Raw genomic sequence first — 17,935 nt, 5'->3', positions numbered from 1 at the left:
TCAAAAATACAGCTATTATTACTGATCAAATTTTTTCCCAAAATAAAGTCAATTAAATCATGAAAAATATTCAATTAATTAGATGTTAATTTATTCGATTTATCTAAAATTAATAATTCAACAAAATCTTTACCACCAATATAGATGATCATGGATGGGTCATCAATCAAAAATGTTCCACAAACCGATGGAGAACATAACTTTATCAAAATAATAGGTCTAATCATAAAGTGTGCATGGTAGATTTATAAATATTATTCATGGAAGATATATACCCAAACAATAAAATCGTAATCAAACTTGAGCACAATTCTGAAATCATAATTAGTTCAAATCATGTCTCACAACTTATAATAATACACAATCAATCAATGACACATAAATTAAAAATCATTAATTTTATTTAATGAAAAATAATGATGTTCTCTAACCAGTGCTCTGATATCACATGTAAATAATTTTATGGTGTTATGCATATAACAACCTTCATAACCCAAAATCGTAAACTATCATGCTTTTTACAAATAATAACATAATACGAAAAATAAATAACATACCTGAATCAATTATGCGAAACCTTCGAGTGATTCAAAATTGATTGAACATAAACTTAATATCAATATTAGTGGAAAAATGTTTTTCTCTCTTGACCCTCTTGAAAATATGTTATATTCCAAATAATTGATGGGCATCTAAATATACTTTTATAAGTGAGGAGAGGATCAATTACCACTTGCCTATCAAAGTATGAAACTTGAAAACTACCAATCACATAATAATTTATGATTCAAGATATGAAACTATAATCTTATTAAATTTATAATTTATATTGCCATATCATGTGGTCACCATAATAACTAAATAATTAAATTTCTTACAAACCCTCCCAAAAAAATTCTTACAAAAGGATGTAGAGTTGAAATTAATGGATGAGATGATAATTTTTGTTGCTCCGTAAAATTTTCTGATGGGGCTTATAGCCAGCAGGTCCGAGTTCTTCTTTGATGGAAGACTCCTTGTCTTGGTCTATCTAGCTTCATAGATAATTTAACTAAACTTTAGGAAACGTAGTTTATAATTTTTTTATTTTGTCATTTTGTGTCAACTGCTATTTCCTTTTAAATATTATGGTAGGTACAGAAACACGAGGCACACGCCATTAATGACCTGATTGTGTCACCCTCCCTCCATCATATCTAATCTTTTCTTTTTGCATATAATCTCCCTGCAGGTCTCCAACTCCATCCCACACAATGTCTTTGCATTCTCTCTCTATGGCTTTCAGCAAATTGCTTTAGTCTGGAGTGCCTTAACAGGTTGCTTTTCTCTTCTCTTTGTTCTATTTTTTATCATTCTTTCTTAAATTAAGCAACAGGATCCGTTGGTTCACTTGTCGGATTTTATTTTTTTATTTTTATAATGGATTGTTTGGACTGATAAAAATATATAAAATGAAAAAAAGTTGCCTACCCAATTTGGTTTTCCTTTATTATATATCAACTTTTGCAGGTTACTTGTTGAGTTTTTGAGCATCTTCTCCAACAAAGCTAAGAGCAACTTGAGGTTTTAATCTTTGATCCTTCATTAATGGCCACCAGTGCTCAAGGCTCCGACGAAGAAACAAGTTTCTTAGATGATTCACCAAAAGTTGAATGGCGGCCAAGTACCACTTTCGTCCATTGGAAGGGCTTCTGGCTTATGCCTGATCTTATAAAATCCATCATGATCATTGAAAATCAATTCAAGCCTCACCCATCAGATATACTCCTAGCTTCGTACCCTAAAACTGGTACAACATGGCTAAAAGCTCTCTCTATCTCAATACTCAGCCACAACTCAAAGGCTTGGATATCGCCGGACGGCGATGCCCAAGCCGATCTATTGCAAGCCCACAACCCCCATGAACTCATTCCCTTCCTTGAAATGGAGACTTTTGGCGAAAACTGGTCTCAAAATATCAACAAAGTTCCTTCTCCAAGGGTTTTCAGCACCCATCTCCCTTACTCAATCCTACCCGAGCATGTAAAGAACTCTGGATGTCGTGTCGTTTATATTTCTCGCAATCCAGCAGATACTTTTGTTTCTAGTTGGCACTTTTATTTCAAGAAGTTTGGTGCTTCAATCTCATTTGAAGAGGCTTTTGATGAATTCTGTAGGGGCGTTGTCCCGGGAGGTCCTTTCTTCGACCATGTGTTGGAGTATTGGAAAGAGAGAAAGAATAAGAATGTTTTCTTTGTTACCTATGAGGAGTTGAAGGAGAATCCAAAAGAGTCTGTTAGGAGTCTCGCTGAGTTTTTAGGATGCTCACTGATGAAATTGAACAAGTGGTGTGGAAAAGTAGTCATGAGAGACTGAGTAAGTTGGATGCTAATACTGATGAAGGAAAAAAACAATGGCGAGGAATTCCGTTCAATTGGTATTTTCGAAAAGGAGTTGTTGGAGATGGGAAGAACCAGTTGACAACTGAGATGATGGAAAGGCTCAAGGCCCTTGTAAGAGTAATGATTCATCCCCTTTTCCCCCACCCCTTTGACCCCCTCTCTCTCTCATTCTCTCTCATTGGTTACCTTTTCTTTTTCTTTTTCTTTTTTTTTCCTGCTCCTCCAATCACCCCCTGCCACGTGGCAAAGGGGTGAGGGGGTGACCCCAAAAAGGGGTCCCAAGCATTATTCGCTCTTGAAAATCAAAGGTGGGAAGGCTCGGGTTTAAAATTGAAACTCTCTGTCGCAAAGCCCAACATCAAATTGATGGACAAAATTTGAAGTCACATTTGGTACTAATTTTACTTTCTTTAATTTTTTTTTTTTAATATAAAGAATAAGAAGAAATCTTTAATTTTTTTTTTTTGTTTATAATCTTTTGATTTTTTTAATAATTTTTTTAACTATATTAGTTTATTGTCAAACGGACGTTAGTTTCCACGGATTCATATGAGCATGAATCATGATCACATACAGCAGCAAGGGTGGCTATAGGCCGAATGGGCCAATCCAGCAAAGTTTTAGGGCTTGATTTAATTTTAGGCCTAGTTTGGGATTAGATCTTGAAAGTCAACCCAGTTTAACCCAAGTTTATATAAATAATATTTGTTTGTAATTTAAATTGTTAAACCTCTTAAACAGGTTGAAGAATTGAACCCTTTGACCTCTTTTCTTTGCTCTTAATTGTAGTCAAATGAGACATAATGTCTAGCGTGTTACTTTATTTTGTTGGAGGATAAAAGTTGTAATTTAGTTGGATCAAATGCTAAGCATGTATAATATAGAGAGTCTGTTGTTGGAGTAGTCATAACAAATTTATCAACAAACATACCATTCAAGACACAAAACTTAAATATAGATTTCACTACTCAATTTGAGTTCATTTAATCATGTGTTTATATATTTGTTAGTATTTTTGTCAGCCTTTCTAACATTATTACAATCAATTATTTCGGAGAAGTTATTTCGTGGTCTTAGAATATGGTCACATAGTACCCCAAGGGCATGTTTGATTGGATGGATTAGAGCATGGGATTAGGATTATTAATCCGTGGGCCCAATTATCTCATGTTTGTTTTAACATTTTAGTTTAGGATTATTAATCCAATGGATAATTAATCCAACAAATTTGTAGGATTATTAGTAATGGGGTAGGGGTGGGATTATTAATCCAATGGATATTAATCCAATTGGATAGTGAATCCTACACTAATTTAATAGGATTATTAATACTTCACTATTAGTCTTTTGAATCAAACATGACCCAAATGTATTGTAATTAATGGAGGGGGTGCAATTTACAATTTTGTGTTGGTCATGGAAGAACAACAAGGGACATAGTGTTTGATGATTGATTATAGACATTGTTAGATTAAATAGGCGCATTTGAATTCAGCCGGTTCAAACAAATTGGCTCCGACTTCCCTTTCTCTAAATCTTGTTTACATTCCATGTATTGACTGTACGTAGAATTCTAATATCATTTCTTGTGATCCAACTTCAATTATCAATTGGCTTAAATATGAAAATGACAATATTTTCAAGTCATAGAATTTCCATTCCTCGTTAACTTATTAGTGCCACTGGTCTTTTGCAGTGTATCCTTGGGCTGTGCAATTGACCAGAATTCTGTGACCCCCCAGGCTGGCTGCAGTTTTCCTTTCATTAGCTTTATTTTTTCTTTTTCCTTTTATTTTTTCTTCAAGTTTTCTTGATTCTGTTCTTATCCTCGTATTTACACCGATGTCTTTCTCCTTGTATTTAGACTAATGTCTTAGTTTGAATCATATTGATGTTTCTATTTCTTCAGCTGAAATTTTGCGTGATTGACAGATTCCCGAGGTAGCAACTGCTGTATTGAATAAACTCAAAGGGACTGTTCAGTGTAGCTCTTATGGTTTTCTCTTTTTCTTTTTCTTAGATTTTTGTATTAGAGTGTTTGGTGCAATTGCTGCATACAATGCATGAGACAAAAATAGATTAAAAAAAAACTGATTATTGAGAAGCAGGGAGATGTTTTGAGCTTTTGCTTTTTTATTATCAGCTTTCAACTTTGTAGTTACACCAAATAGGACCAATGTTCTTCGAGTTTTGTTTAGTTTGATTCCCTAATGTAAACTAGCTGGGAATATTGTGTGAGTAATGTAAGATTAAATTATTTATTTAGTCATTATATTGACCCACTTGATATGATAATATGAATTAGAGATTTGATAGGATTATGATTCCAAATTTTTTGCTATAATTAATTGGTAAATAAAGGAGAGTGTTTTCCAACTATCTTACTTTGATGGGAAAGTAGAATCATTGTTAAATAAGGAAACTGGTCTTCTCTCTACCTATAAAAGGACATCCAGACTACTCATCAAAATAATTCTGAATTCAATGTATTCTAAAGAGGGTCAAGAGAGAGAAACCATTTTCCACTAATATTGATATTAGGTTTATGTTCAATCAAATTTGGGTCACTTGAAGGTTTCGTATAACTGATCTAGCTATGTTATTTATTTTTCATATTACGTTATTATTTGTAAAAAACACGATAGTTCACGATTTTGAAGTATGAAAGTTGTTATATGTATAACACCGTAAAATTATTTACAATTAATGCCGTTGGATGATGAGCTTGAAGTAATGCTCCTTTCCCACTCTGTGGTTGTGTTTGAGAAACCCTGAAGAATGCGATTATTGAGAGTGGTGATTTGATATATCTTCTATTGAGCATTTGAGATTTCAATTGTGGTTTGACATGACCAGTTTTCATGATCATATATGAAAAATCTAGAAATCCCCTAGATGTTGATTTGTGATTATGTATCAATTTTAAGCAGAATATAACAATCTCAATCAAACAATCAAGACAAAGAGACACAACGATTTAACGTGGAAAAAACCACAATTGGACACCTCCAACTGTGATCAAAAAACCACGGGCAACAGCCACAAGACAATCCACTAAGAAGAATTAAAGGAATTACACAGGTATACTCTCAATTACCTAGCGAATCCACAACGCTTAATTGAACCAACCTTTATGTGCCTCTTCCAACCCCATCTTCACCACGGAATTGTCTTTCTGATGAGCCACTCTGGATTCCACCACAGCTTCAGGCTCGAATTCTTCAGAATACACAACTGAAGAACAACACTCTCTTTTGTAGAACAAAACACAACCTTTGATGTACTCTCTTTAGAACATGAGTTGAAGACTCTATCAAAACATCAAAGAAAAACTAGCAAAATCTCTCCAAATATAAACCTTAAGATCCAAAAATAAGATCTGGAGAAGTCTCTCTAGTGTTGGGAGAAAACCAATTATTTATAGAAAACCAAAGCAATCCTAATTTCAGAAGAAAACCAACTCTTTAATCAAATCTGGAAATTTGGAATCGCGCGGTCCGCTCGAGCGCCCTTTTCCCCGCTCAAGCGGCGACTTCAAATTCTGTGATTTCATACAGGCTCCACGCTCGAGCGTCGGTTTGGCCGCTCGAGCGGCAAATCACACTATCCAGTACTTTTGCAGGCGACTGCAGAGATGCTGAGAGCTTCCAATCCCCGCTCGAGCGTCCCTTTCCCCGCTCGAGCGTCCCTTTCCCCGCTCGAGCGGGAAGGCCAAAACTGGAAAAACTGAAAAAATATAACATGATCGGACAGGCAACTTTTAATGCATTTTTGCATTTTGCTTCGGGGGCGCTGCCCCTCAACCCCGCCGTGGCGCTGCCCCGGACCCGCCAAGGGGCGCTGCCCCCTGGACCCCCTCGAGCTGACCGGGCAGCTCGATCCCCGTCATAATCAGCGAAGTGGCAATCTTGAAAGTATTAGCATCACAAACTTCTCTGAAAAGCACAATTCGGGTTGGATTCGCATCTAAACACTCATAATCTCACTGAAATAAAAAGTTGCGAAAAAAAAAAAATACAACTGAAAGGAGTTTTGTCAAACGGGATTGCCAAGAATAAAACCTAACAATATAAAAACAATTACCAACCCTTTAATCAGGTTCATAAATTATCTATACGTCCTTAAATTAGATATACATGTTACAACAGAAACACAAGCAAATCTTAAATACTGTTAGTGTTTTTTCATATTCTGCTTGTAGCCATTTTCACAACAGGTTATCTGCCTCCCCGCTGGTCCTTTCTCCATTCCCACGGCATCTCAGGGTTTGACGAAGCCCACAAGCCTACTCGCTTTGTCCGAGCCTCTTTCTCCCACTGGTATGACACAACACGAATAGCCATTAAAAATGAAGCGTTTAATACGATCAATTCTCAGAATTAACAGTAAAATGGATTACCTTCTCAAGTTCTGGACGCTGGTCATAGGCTTTGTAATGCCATGCCAATCCTTTCTTCAGCATTGATTCCTATACAGAGACAATTGTTGGAAGACTCCTAATGAGTGTTTGAACTTTGAAGTCAGTTTAGAAAGGCAGAGACATTCTGTGAAAACAGTACCTGTATAAAGATACCATTGCAATAAACATCTCCTACAGACCGGCCATATTGATCTTGATCAAAGACAAGAACTCTCAGACACTTGCCCTGAACAAGCTTGGTCAGTTCCTCCTTTGCCTCCTTTCCATATGGCATTTCACTCTCCGGCGCATCTATTCCCCTGTTTTCTTGAGAAGTCATTAATCATTGACAGTTGCCTTGTTTGGTGCAGTTTATAAGGTTTACTTATAGTAGTTTGTATAAGAATGTTTGATGCAACTTCTGATTATAGTTTTAAATAAATTGATCAAAAAGAAGAAAAAGAAAAGAAAAAAACTGATTATTGAAAAGATGAGGGAAACGTGCTTTTAATTTTTGTTTTCTAATTATCAACTTTCAACTAATAAGAAGCTGCACAAACAACTCTATTGGTTCTATTTGGTGTGCACAAACTAGTCTATTGGCTCTATTTGGTGTAACTTATTGAGTTGTTTATAGTAGGAATAGTTTAAATAAACTGAAAATTTTTGATTATTCGCAAACAGGAGAAGGGTTGCTTTTAGCTTTTGATTATCAGCTTTAATTTGAGAAAAGTTACACTAAACATGCTGATCATAAATCAAAATGATTGCAGTTGGCATTACCTTAGTCGAATCCGATACTTGCGTGCAAGAATCTCCTGACTCTGAATATTCAGAACACTGTGGTGAAATACAAGCCGTGAGTGACCCGTGATTTTGAAATTAAAATACCGATGAATTACAGAAATTCACATGTCAAATTCATATACAAACTTATATCCTGAATCAACAATTTGCTTCCGTAGTGCATCTGCCTTGGCGTAATTCTTCCCTGCACGTGCTTTTGATCTTTCAACGGCTGCGATTTGCACGTCTATGGGAACAGAAGATGATTCTCTTGGATCCATGGTGCTCACATACACTGTGATGCCATCCCCATCCACAACAGATTTTGCATCCACCTGGGAATTATGTTAAAAACCATTCATTGAAATCAAGAGTCTTGGAGATAATTTCGAGTATTTGAGGATTTGGGATTGTGAAATTGTTCTTAACTGGTAGAGTCTGCAATTCAAACTGGAGTCCGTCAGGCTGTGAAGTAGGTGGTCCAGCAGAGGGTTCAACAAGAGTATGAGGAAGAGGGAGGCCATAGAAAGTCAATAGACCCTACTCAAAAGAAAGCAACAACAAATCAGATTCAGCACCAAGGTTTAATTCTGAAGTTGTAAGCATTTCGAAAGAAGATCACGCCCTGTTTGTTACGACAGAAATATTTTTTGTATTTTTTGGTATTTGTTGCAATAGAAAATGACAATCACTGAAAAATATTTTTTGTGGTCAATAGAAAACAAATTTAAATAAGATGTTTTTCACTTTTAAAATAAGAAAAATATTTTTGGGACTAAAATCCTACCACAGCGGCCACCCCACAAGAGTATGAGGAACAGGGAGATCCTCGCCCCCAGACAAAACCACTTGTGCATTAGATTTAAGAACACAAGTAAACATGAGATAACATTTCCCACGGGGAAAAGAAAAGCTTTTCATAGAAAACGTTGTGACTAGGGCCTAGTTGTGTTTTCGTTTTCTATGCTATTGTCTTTTGTGTTCCAAAAATACTCATTGCTTGTAAAACCCAAGTTGTGTGTAGGATTATTTTATTGGATAGATTAGTAATTAAATTAATTTATATGGGTCATTTATTAATATCAAAGAATTAGTTATGAGATGGCATTATATTTCCTATTACTTAGATGGGTAATTTTGTAACTTTGTGAAATTAGGTTAATATGCCCACATATTGTGGCTTTAAGTCTTGGAAAACAAACAAAACAGAGGCTATGAATTGCTCCATAGGCGGCTAGGGTTTGAGAAGGTAAAAGAAAAAAGAAAAGAAAAAGAGAAGAGAGGTTCAAGTGAGGCTACAATAGGGATTGAAGGCAGCACGTTGGTGATTTTTGGGACACCCATTGGTTAAGGTAAAATCTGTCTTTACTGTTAATTATTAAGTTTATGTTGAGGAATTTAACAATCAATGCATTAAGGAGATTTGGAAGATCTATAGGTGCCTACTTAGGTTTTGAGAATTGGGTGCAATGTGAAAGTGTAACTTTGGATGGGTAATAGAAACAATGGAGTTTTGTATCATGGGTAAAGGTGTGTTTGGCTATAAAGTTGGGTTGAATGGTTTGATCTCTTGAATATTAAAGTAATACATTAATCTAATATAGTGGTGCTTTTGTGAGTGTTTGTAACATGTAAAAAAATATTAATTTATTTGAAGTTTTATTTAATAGGTTTGTGTGATTGAAGTGGTGAAATTGGGTGTTTGGAGTTGGTGTTGGAGTGTTATTTCTAAGCGTTTGAGGTAAGTAACCCTCTATCACTGTTGGTTCATTTTTATTCCTATCGAATCGTTTAAAATCATAAATATTTATTTATATCCTTCATGTTCTCTTAAAATAAAATATGGGTCAAGTACAAAACAACATCGAATATTATTATGAAAATTATTTGAATATTTGATGAAACTATTTTGAAAATTGTACTAAACATTTATTCTGAAAATATCGAATGTTTTATTTGAAAGTTGTGTATTGTTTGAATTTTGAACATCACTCTAGTCTGACTATGATTTGGACCCTAGCCAATGGGGGTTATTTATTGGCACAGAAACTAGTTTCTTTTGGGGCTTTACCACCGGCCTATGTGTGGTTCTGGGCCTTGTCACGGGCTAAGTGACCGTAGTCACCAAGACTTGGGTTTTGTGAATTGCATCATTGAACCATTTGAATATCGAACCATCGATTTGAACAACGAATTTCCTTTGAATTATCTTGTTGGATTTTCAATTAAAATGTATTGTACATTGTTTATTTTTAGCTATGAAACTGTCTTACAAATAATTATTCATTTATTGAATGGTAGCAAAAAATATATTTATTGGTTATCGACTATTTTTTTTGTATACTTGATCCAGCTAATAGTGATGGTTGGTTATTTACTGGGCTGTCTAGCTTATCCTTATTTTATTTTTCAGATTCTGAGGAGTAGAGCTGTGCAGGGTTTTTACTTGTGGGAGTACCGAGAGTAGGACTATGATTTGAGTATTTGGATCATTATTATTATTATTTTTTTTATTAGTGGACTTGGTGGACAATTTCATATGATAAGAATTATCTATTTGTATGGTTTTTAGCATTATGATATTTAAGGATTTAATTTGAGTATTTTACATTGTTGGTTATGTGTTGGATTCTTAGCCTTGCATGCTCACTTAAATGAGTGTGCGGCGTTGTCACGGAGCTTGGGGCGTGACAATTTTATGGTATCAGAGCCAGGTTATAATTTTAAAGGCTGGTATAAAATAGTGGTGAGATTGGGTAGATGTAGTATTGGGAACGCTTATAATTTGATATAATGTTAATTTTATTTACATGTTATAGGGACTTGAGAATAGAATAAGATGAGGTTTTATTATTGATGCATATAGGTTGCAATGGAACATGAGGAGACATTGACAAATCTCGTGTGGTTAGTATATATAGCAGGAGATTGCTTGTAGACTTGACTGTTTTAGATATGCGGGACTTTGACATAATTCTTGGAATGGATTGGTTGGAAACCAATTATGCTTCTGTTGATTGTCGAGGCAAAAGGGTAGTATTTTAGTTTCCTAATCAACTAGAATTTTGTTTTGTGGGTAGTGGACTTAACACTCCTCTTCTGGTAATCTCAGCTTTGCAAGCTAGACGGTTGTTAAGGAATGGTTGCGAGGGCTATTTAGCTTCTGTGAGAGATACCCGTGAGACTGAATTGAAGTTAGAGGATATTCTAGTTGTGAAGGAATTTTCGATGTTTTTCCTGAAGAGTTACTGGGGTTGCCACTAGATAGAGAGATTGAGTTTGCCATTGAATTGATACCTGGCACGGGTCCTATCTCCAAGGCTCCGTATCGGATGGCCCCAGCAGAGTTGAAAGAGTTGAAGGAACAGTTACAAGAGTTACTACATAAGGGCTTTATTAGGCCTAGTGTTTCTCCTTGGGGTGAGCCCGTTTTATTTGTGAAAAAGAAAGATGGTAGTTTTCGCCTTTGCATTGATTATCGAGAGTTGAACAAGGTGACAATCCGAAATAAATATCCTTTGCCTAGGATAGATGACCTATTTGATCAGTTGCAAGGAGCACAAGTCTTTTCTAAGATTGACCTTTGTTCTGGCTATCATCAGTTGAAGGTTAAGGCGGAAGATATACCTAAGACAGCCTTCCGAACTAGGTATGGGCATTATGAATTTTTAGTGATGCCGTTTGGGTTGACCAATGCGCCTGCAGCTTTTATGGATTTAATGAACAGAGTATTTAAACCCTTCTTAGATCAGTTTGTGGTAGTTTTTATTGATGACATTCTTGTGTACTCAAAGAGTAAAGAGCAGCACAAAGAACATCTGAGAATAATGTTGCACATATTAAGGGAGAAGAAATTATTTGTTAAATTAAAGAAGTGTGAATTTTGGCTGAGAGTGTATCATTTTTGGGTCATGTGATATCTAGAGATGGGGTGTCTGTTGACCCCAAGAAAGTGAGGGCGGTGGTAGAGTGGAATAGGCCTACTAGTGTCACTGAAATTTGTAGCTTCTTGGGTTTAGCAGGTTATTATAGAAGGTTTGTTGAGGAATTTTCCCGAATTTCTATGCCTTTGACTCGTTTAACACAAAAAGGGGTTAAATTTGAATGGTCTGATGATTGTGAGAAGAGTTTTCAGGATCTAAAGAGTCGATTGGTGTCTGCTCCAGTACTTGTAGTTCCGTCCGGAGATGAAGGTTTTACCATCTATAGTGATGCATCGAAGATGGGCTTGGGTTGTGTCCTGATGCAGAATGATAAAGTAGTGGCATATGCGTCTAGGCAGTTGAAGCCATATGAGCAAAATTATCATACGCATGATTTGGAGTTGGCTGCCGTGGTGTTTGCATTGAAAATCTGGAGGCACTATTTGTATAGGGTGAAATGTGAGATATTCACTGATCATAAAAGTTTGAAGTATATTTTCACTCAAAAAGAATTGAATATGAGGCAAAGGCGATGGTTGGAGCTATTAAAGGACTATGATTTGACTATCAATTATCATCCAGGAAAAGCCAATGCAGTGGCGGATGCCTTGAGTAGAAAGACCCCGAGTAATTTGGCTACCTTAATCACTGACCAAAAGAATATCTTGGAGGACTTACAGAGATTGAATATTGAGATTAGATGGCATAGTCATGGAGTGCAGTTGGCAAACCTTAGAGTTCAACCCACATTGATTGATAGAATTAAAGATGCTCAGGAAAGAGATCCTCAGTTGCAAAAACTTAAGGCTGAAATAGAAATAGGTCTACAGATGGAATTTTGTATGCATAAAGATGGAACCTTGAGATTTGGAGAGAGGTTGTGTGTGCCTAATGATTTAGAGCTCAAGAGAGAAATCCTGAGAGAAGCTCACAGTTCAGGATATACTGTACATCCAAGGAGCACTAAAATGTATAAAGACTTGAAGAGGAACTTTTGGTGGAATAATATGAAGAGGGAAATTGCTCAGTATGTTGCTCAATGTTTGGTATGTCAACAAGTGAAAGTTGAACATCAGAGACCTGCAGGTAAATTACAACCTCTTCCTATTCCCAAGTGGAAGTGGGAATATATTACCATGGATTTTGTGATGGGGTTGCCTAGGACCTAAGGTGGTAACAATGCTATTTGGGTTATTGTTGATCAATTGACCAAATCCGCTCACTTTCTAGCTTTTATGGTAGGGTTCTCCTTAGAGAGGTTTGCAAAATTGTATATCAAGGAGATTGTGAAGTTGTATGGTATTCCAGTGACCATAGTGTCTGATAAAGATAGCAGATTTGTATCTATGTTTTGGAGGAGTTTGCATACAGCTTTGGATACTAGTTTGAATTTTAGCATGACCTTTCATCCTCAAAGTGATGGACAGTTAAAGAGAACTATTCAGACTCTTGAAGACATGTTGAGGGCCTGCATTAATGATCTTGGAGGTTCTTGGGATGAGCATTTGGCCTTAGTGGAATTCTCTTATAATAATAGTTATTATGCGAGCATTCAAATGGCACCATATGAGGCTTTATATGGACGAAAGTGTAGATCACCTATTTGTTGGGATGATGTAGGCAAAAGAAAGTTGTTAGGGCCTGAGATTGTGCAACAAACAGTGGACAAGATCAATCTTATTAGAGAGCAACTTCGCACTGCAGAGAGTAGACATAAAAGTTATGTAGACAACAGGAGACGCGATTTGGTGTTTGGGGTTGGAGACCATGCGTTCCTTAATGTGTCTCCTATGAAAAGAGTAATGAGGTTTGGTGTTCGTGGTAAATTGAGTCCTAGATTTATTGGACCATTTGAGGTTTTAGATCGAATTGGAGAGGTAGCTTACAGACTTACCCTACCACCTTCACTAGTTGGAGTTCATAATGTCTTCCATGTTTTGATGTTGAGGAAGTATATACCGAATCCCAATCATGTGATTGATTATGCACCGTTGTAGTTTAAGGAGGATTTGACCTATGAAGAACACCTTGTAAGAATTGTTGATAAGAAGGAGCAGGTTTTGAGGCGTCGAGTCATCCACTACGTTAAGGTTCAATAGAGCAATCACTTGGAGAGAGAAGCTACTTGGGAACTTGAGAATGAAATAAGACAAAAGTATCCACAACTTTTTGAGACTACAGGTATGTCAAATTTCGAGGACGAAATTTCTTTTAAGAGGGGAAGAATGTAAAACCCAAGTTGTGTGTAGGATTATTTTATTGGATAGATTAGTAATTAAATTAATTTATATGGGTCATTTATTAATATCAAAGAATTAGTTATGAGATGGCATTATATTTCCTATTACTTAGATGGGTAATTTTGTAACTTTGTGAAATTAGGTTAATATGCCCACATATTGTGGCTTTAAGTCTTGGAAAACAAACAAAACAGAGGCTATGAATTGCTCCATAGGCGGCTAGGGTTTGAGAAGGTAAAAGAAAAAAGAAAAGAAAAAGAGAAGAGAGGTTCAAGTGAGGCTACAATAGGGATTGAAGGCAGCACGTTGGTGATTTTTGGGACACCCATTGGTTAAGGTAAAATCTGTCTTTACTGTTAATTATTAAGTTTATGTTGAGGAATTTAACAATCAATGCATTAAGGAGATTTGGAAGATCTATAGGTGCCTACTTAGGTTTTGAGAATTGGGTGCAATGTGAAAGTGTAACTTTGGATGGGTAATAGAAACAATGGAGTTTTGTATCATGGGTAAAGGTGTGTTTGGCTATAAAGTTGGGTTGAATGGTTTGATCTCTTGAATATTAAAGTAATACATTAATCTAATATAGTGGTGCTTTTGTGAGTGTTTGTAACATGTAAAAAAATATTAATTTATTTGAAGTTTTATTTAATAGGTTTGTGTGATTGAAGTGGTGAAATTGGGTGTTTGGAGTTGGTGTTGGAGTGTTATTTCTAAGCGTTTGAGGTAAGTAACCCTCTATCACTGTTGGTTCATTTTTATTCCTATCGAATCGTTTAAAATCATAAATATTTATTTATATCCTTCATGTTCTCTTAAAATAAAATATGGGTCAAGTACAAAACAACATCGAATATTATTATGAAAATTATTTGAATATTTGATGAAACTATTTTGAAAATTGTACTAAACATTTATTCTGAAAATATCGAATGTTTTATTTGAAAGTTGTGTATTGTTTGAATTTTGAACATCACTCTAGTCTGACTATGATTTGGACCCTAGCCAATGGGGGTTATTTATTGGCACAGAAACTAGTTTCTTTTGGGGCTTTACCACCGGCCTATGTGTGGTTCTGGGCCTTGTCACGGGCTAAGTGACCGTAGTCACCAAGACTTGGGTTTTGTGAATTGCATCATTGAACCATTTGAATATCGAACCATCGATTTGAACAACGAATTTCCTTTGAATTATCTTGTTGGATTTTCAATTAAAATGTATTGTACATTGTTTATTTTTAGCTATGAAACTGTCTTACAAATAATTATTCATTTATTGAATGGTAGCAAAAAATATATTTATTGGTTATCGACTATTTTTTTTGTATACTTGATCCAGCTAATAGTGATGGTTGGTTATTTACTGGGCTGTCTAGCTTACCCTTATTTTATTTTTCAGATTCTGAGGAGTAGAGCTGTGCAGGGTTTTTACTTGTGGGAGTACCGAGAGTAGGACTATGATTTGAGTATTTGGATCATTATTATTATTATTTTTTTTATTAGTGGACTTGGTGGACAATTTCATATGATAAGAATTATCTATTTGTATGGTTTTTAGCATTATGATATTTAAGGATTTAATTTGAGTATTTTACATTGTTGGTTATGTGTTGGATTCTTAGCCTTGCATGCTCACTTAAATGAGTGTGCGGCGTTGTCACGGAGCTTGGGGCGTGACATTGCTTTCCTAATGTTTTCATTTTTATGTGAATACAGTTTTCAAAAATCTGAAAACAATTTTTGGTACTTTTTAAAAAGTGGCAGCTTTTCAGTACTATCCCAAATCAGTTTTCAAAAACAGTTTATCAAACAAGTTTTCTGTGGGTTCTTGAAAATAAATAGAAAAGTGAAAAACAGAAACAACCAAAGAGACTTGTTTTAACCTCAACATCAGCCTTTTGATGTCTCTTCAATATCTGTATGATAAGCCTTGAAGCTTCTTCTGGTGTTCTTGGTGGAGGTTTTGATTCTCTCCATGCCTCAGAAAGTTTCTTATACCTTCATTTTCTCATTGTAAATTCAAACAACTCAATATACATAGAGTAGAACACAAATCAAGCAGCAAAGTACAAAATTTACTTGAAACAATTCAATTTGAAATTACAGTGTTAACCTAATCAAGAAGCTAGATTTATTAATCAAGATCAAGTGTTATACACTAGTTACCAGTTAGCCTGAGCCTTCTTTGAAGAAACTACTTGCTTACTGAGTCCTTCAGGAACCTCACAAAAAAAAAAAAAAAAAAAAAGAAACTTCCTGATTAAATGGGATAAAATTAAGAGCAACCCAGAACCCCAAATATCTTCAAAACTTCAATTCTGACCCAAAACAGATCATAAAGTACAATTAATTACAAGGGTGATTAAAATTTTCTTTTAAAAAAACAGTCTTTATTAAGCAAGGGATTGAATTGAAGAAGAAATGAAGGTGATCATAAGGGGCATTTTTGTACCTGGGAAGTGATTTCATAGTGATAAAGATCGTGGGCAAGGGCGGAGACACCGACGGTAGCAGCGGAGACGCCGTGGTGGCCGAGCGTATCGGATTCGTCGGCCGCCGGCTTACAGCAATGTCCGTACAATAGCCTGAGTGCATTTCCCATGTTTTGGATTGTTGTTCTCTCGCTAGTGTTAGAGAGAGAGTGAGAGAGAACAATGATTTAGGAGAAGCTCAAGTTAGACCTTTTAGAGAGAGAGAGAGAGAGAGAGAGAGAATGGGGCAATGCAAATGAGCAAGGATCCTCTAGAGTGATTTTTTTCTAAAGTTTCCTAGAGTGCTACATTGTGTGGTTGAGATTTACTGGCAAGTCACATCAATTTTTCTGATGTGACTTGCCAGTAAATCTCAACCACACAATATAGTACTCTAGGAAACTTTAGAGAAATTTCACTCTAGAGGATCTTTGGTGAATGCAAATGCTATTGGGTGAAGGGAACACTGGAGTTGAGGAAATTTAGACGAGGAATAACGAATCAGGATACAGAATGGCACGTGGCTGTTTCTGATTTGTGGTTCAGAAATCACTGCGGTTTCTTTTACTGATGAGGATTTGTCTGATCCGGTGTGGTGCGGAGACTACAACAAAAAAATCATTTTTGGCCATTAAATTTTTAGTCGCTAAAAATTTATTTTTTGTTGCTAAAAATCGACTTTTTAGTTTTTCTGACTAAAATTTTTAGTCGCCGCTTTTGTTGCGAATAGATGGTCGCCGGAAGTATTGGCGACTAAAACTTTTTTAGTCGGCAAAAAACAAGTCTTTAGCAACTAAAATTTTAGTCGCCAATAGTGATTTACACTTTTGAAAATCATACATTTAGCGACTAATCCTTTAGTCGCCAATACTTACTGAATCGCCGACTAAATCGTTTAGTCGCCAAAATAAACTTTTTTGCTTTTTCTGAGATTCGAACCACCAACTTGTCCCACATTCTAAATCTTTAGCAACACACTCCCTCCACTATGCCACTACAACACCATATGAATATATATGCAATATATATTATTTATATAGTATATTGATTCGTATTAATATAAAACTATATATATAAATATAATTATTTTTATTCAATATAATTTATGTAAAAAATAAATTATTTACTAAAAAAAAATTGAGGCCACTTTTGGAGACTAAATCCATTATTTAGACACCAATTTTGTAATTTTCGACTGCTAATTATTTTTTAGTTGCGCCTAAAAATAAATAGTTTTGGCGACTAAACCTGTTTTTAGTCCCCAAAAACGTCTCCTTTTGGCTACTCAACTAAATTTTAGTCGCCAATTGCCTGTTTTTAGCTACTAAATTTTTTTTGTAGCAAAAAAGCTTCACTTTTAGCGACCAAGCTGTTTTTAGTCGCCAAAACACGTATAATCGGCGACCAAACTTTTTTTTAGTCACCAAAATATATACTTTTGGCTACTAAATTATTTTAGTCGCCAAAAACCGTCATTTTTGGCTACTAAAAAACCTCGGTTAAACCCATATAATCAGCGACTAAATTGATTTTTAGTCGCCAATAACTATATATTTGGCTACTAAATTGTTTTAGTTTTAGTTGACGAAAATGGCACTTTCAGCGACGGAAATAATTTTTTTAGTCGTCATTTCTGCATTTTCTTGTAGTGGGTTAAACTGCAGGTCAACGGTCCATTTGATTTCTAAGAATTTAGCATGTTGTACACGTCAGATTCGTAGTTACATGGGACTATC

At 35.5% G+C, this 17,935-nt stretch overlaps 1 protein-coding gene, 2 long non-coding RNA genes and 1 other non-coding gene across 5 annotated transcripts; 3 read left to right on the top strand and 1 right to left on the bottom strand.

Annotated features, from left to right (window-relative positions):
• Nucleotides 1-1,108: 1,108 nt before the first annotated feature.
• LOC114268043 (uncharacterized) lies at nucleotides 1,109-4,296 on the top strand. Of its 2 annotated transcripts, none has more exons than XR_014334876.1 (3): nucleotides 1,109-1,316; nucleotides 1,510-2,773; nucleotides 4,078-4,296. It is a non-coding gene; the product is annotated as an uncharacterized LOC114268043 (transcript). The 2 variants fall into 2 exon arrangements; XR_014334878.1 differs by having other exon boundaries at nucleotides 1,149-1,316; nucleotides 1,510-2,498.
• Nucleotides 4,297-6,460: 2,164 nt separating this feature from the next.
• Nucleotides 6,461-16,458, bottom strand: LOC114268042 (staphylococcal-like nuclease CAN2). Its single transcript, XM_028209138.2, has 9 exons — nucleotides 16,181-16,458; nucleotides 15,895-15,950; nucleotides 15,612-15,726; nucleotides 7,996-8,106; nucleotides 7,714-7,901; nucleotides 7,564-7,620; nucleotides 6,941-7,100; nucleotides 6,781-6,849; nucleotides 6,461-6,697 (listed from the first exon to the last, which is right to left on the bottom strand). The coding sequence occupies exons 1-9, from the start codon at nucleotides 16,328-16,330 to the stop codon at nucleotides 6,599-6,601; spliced, it is 1,005 nt and encodes a 334-aa protein (XP_028064939.2). The 5' UTR covers nucleotides 16,331-16,458; the 3' UTR covers nucleotides 6,461-6,598.
• On the top strand, nucleotides 8,574-10,522 carry LOC145794927 (uncharacterized). Its single transcript, XR_014334880.1, has 3 exons — nucleotides 8,574-8,918; nucleotides 9,237-9,307; nucleotides 9,980-10,522. It is a non-coding gene; the product is annotated as an uncharacterized LOC145794927 (long non-coding RNA).
• On the top strand, nucleotides 13,596-15,404 carry LOC145794930 (uncharacterized). Its single transcript, XR_014334883.1, has 3 exons — nucleotides 13,596-14,066; nucleotides 14,385-14,455; nucleotides 15,128-15,404. It is a non-coding gene; the product is annotated as an uncharacterized LOC145794930 (long non-coding RNA).
• Nucleotides 16,459-17,935: the final 1,477 nt, after the last annotated feature.

This window comes from Camellia sinensis, chromosome 1 (genome assembly GCF_055761805.1).
Source record: "Camellia sinensis isolate YWXY chromosome 1, ASM5576180v1, whole genome shotgun sequence".
Lineage (NCBI taxonomy): Eukaryota > Viridiplantae > Streptophyta > Magnoliopsida > Ericales > Theaceae > Camellia > Camellia sinensis.
The sequence above is the reverse complement of the archived record's forward strand: the minus strand, read 5'-3'. Positions and strand labels throughout refer to the sequence as shown.

Excerpts from the sequence above, each read along its gene's own strand:
- LOC114268042 (XM_028209138.2), bottom strand. The coding sequence starts at position 16,330 with ATGGGAAATGCACTCAGGCTATTGTACGGACATTGCTGTAAGCCGGCG. Across the intron at positions 7,902-7,995 it reads TTGAATTGCAGACTCTACCA|GTGGATGCAAAATCTGTTGT; the intron begins GTTAAGAACAAT and ends CATAATTCCCAG. Across the intron at positions 6,698-6,780 it reads AGCGTCCAGAACTTGAGAAG|TGGGAGAAAGAGGCTCGGAC; the intron begins GTAATCCATTTT and ends GTGTCATACCAG.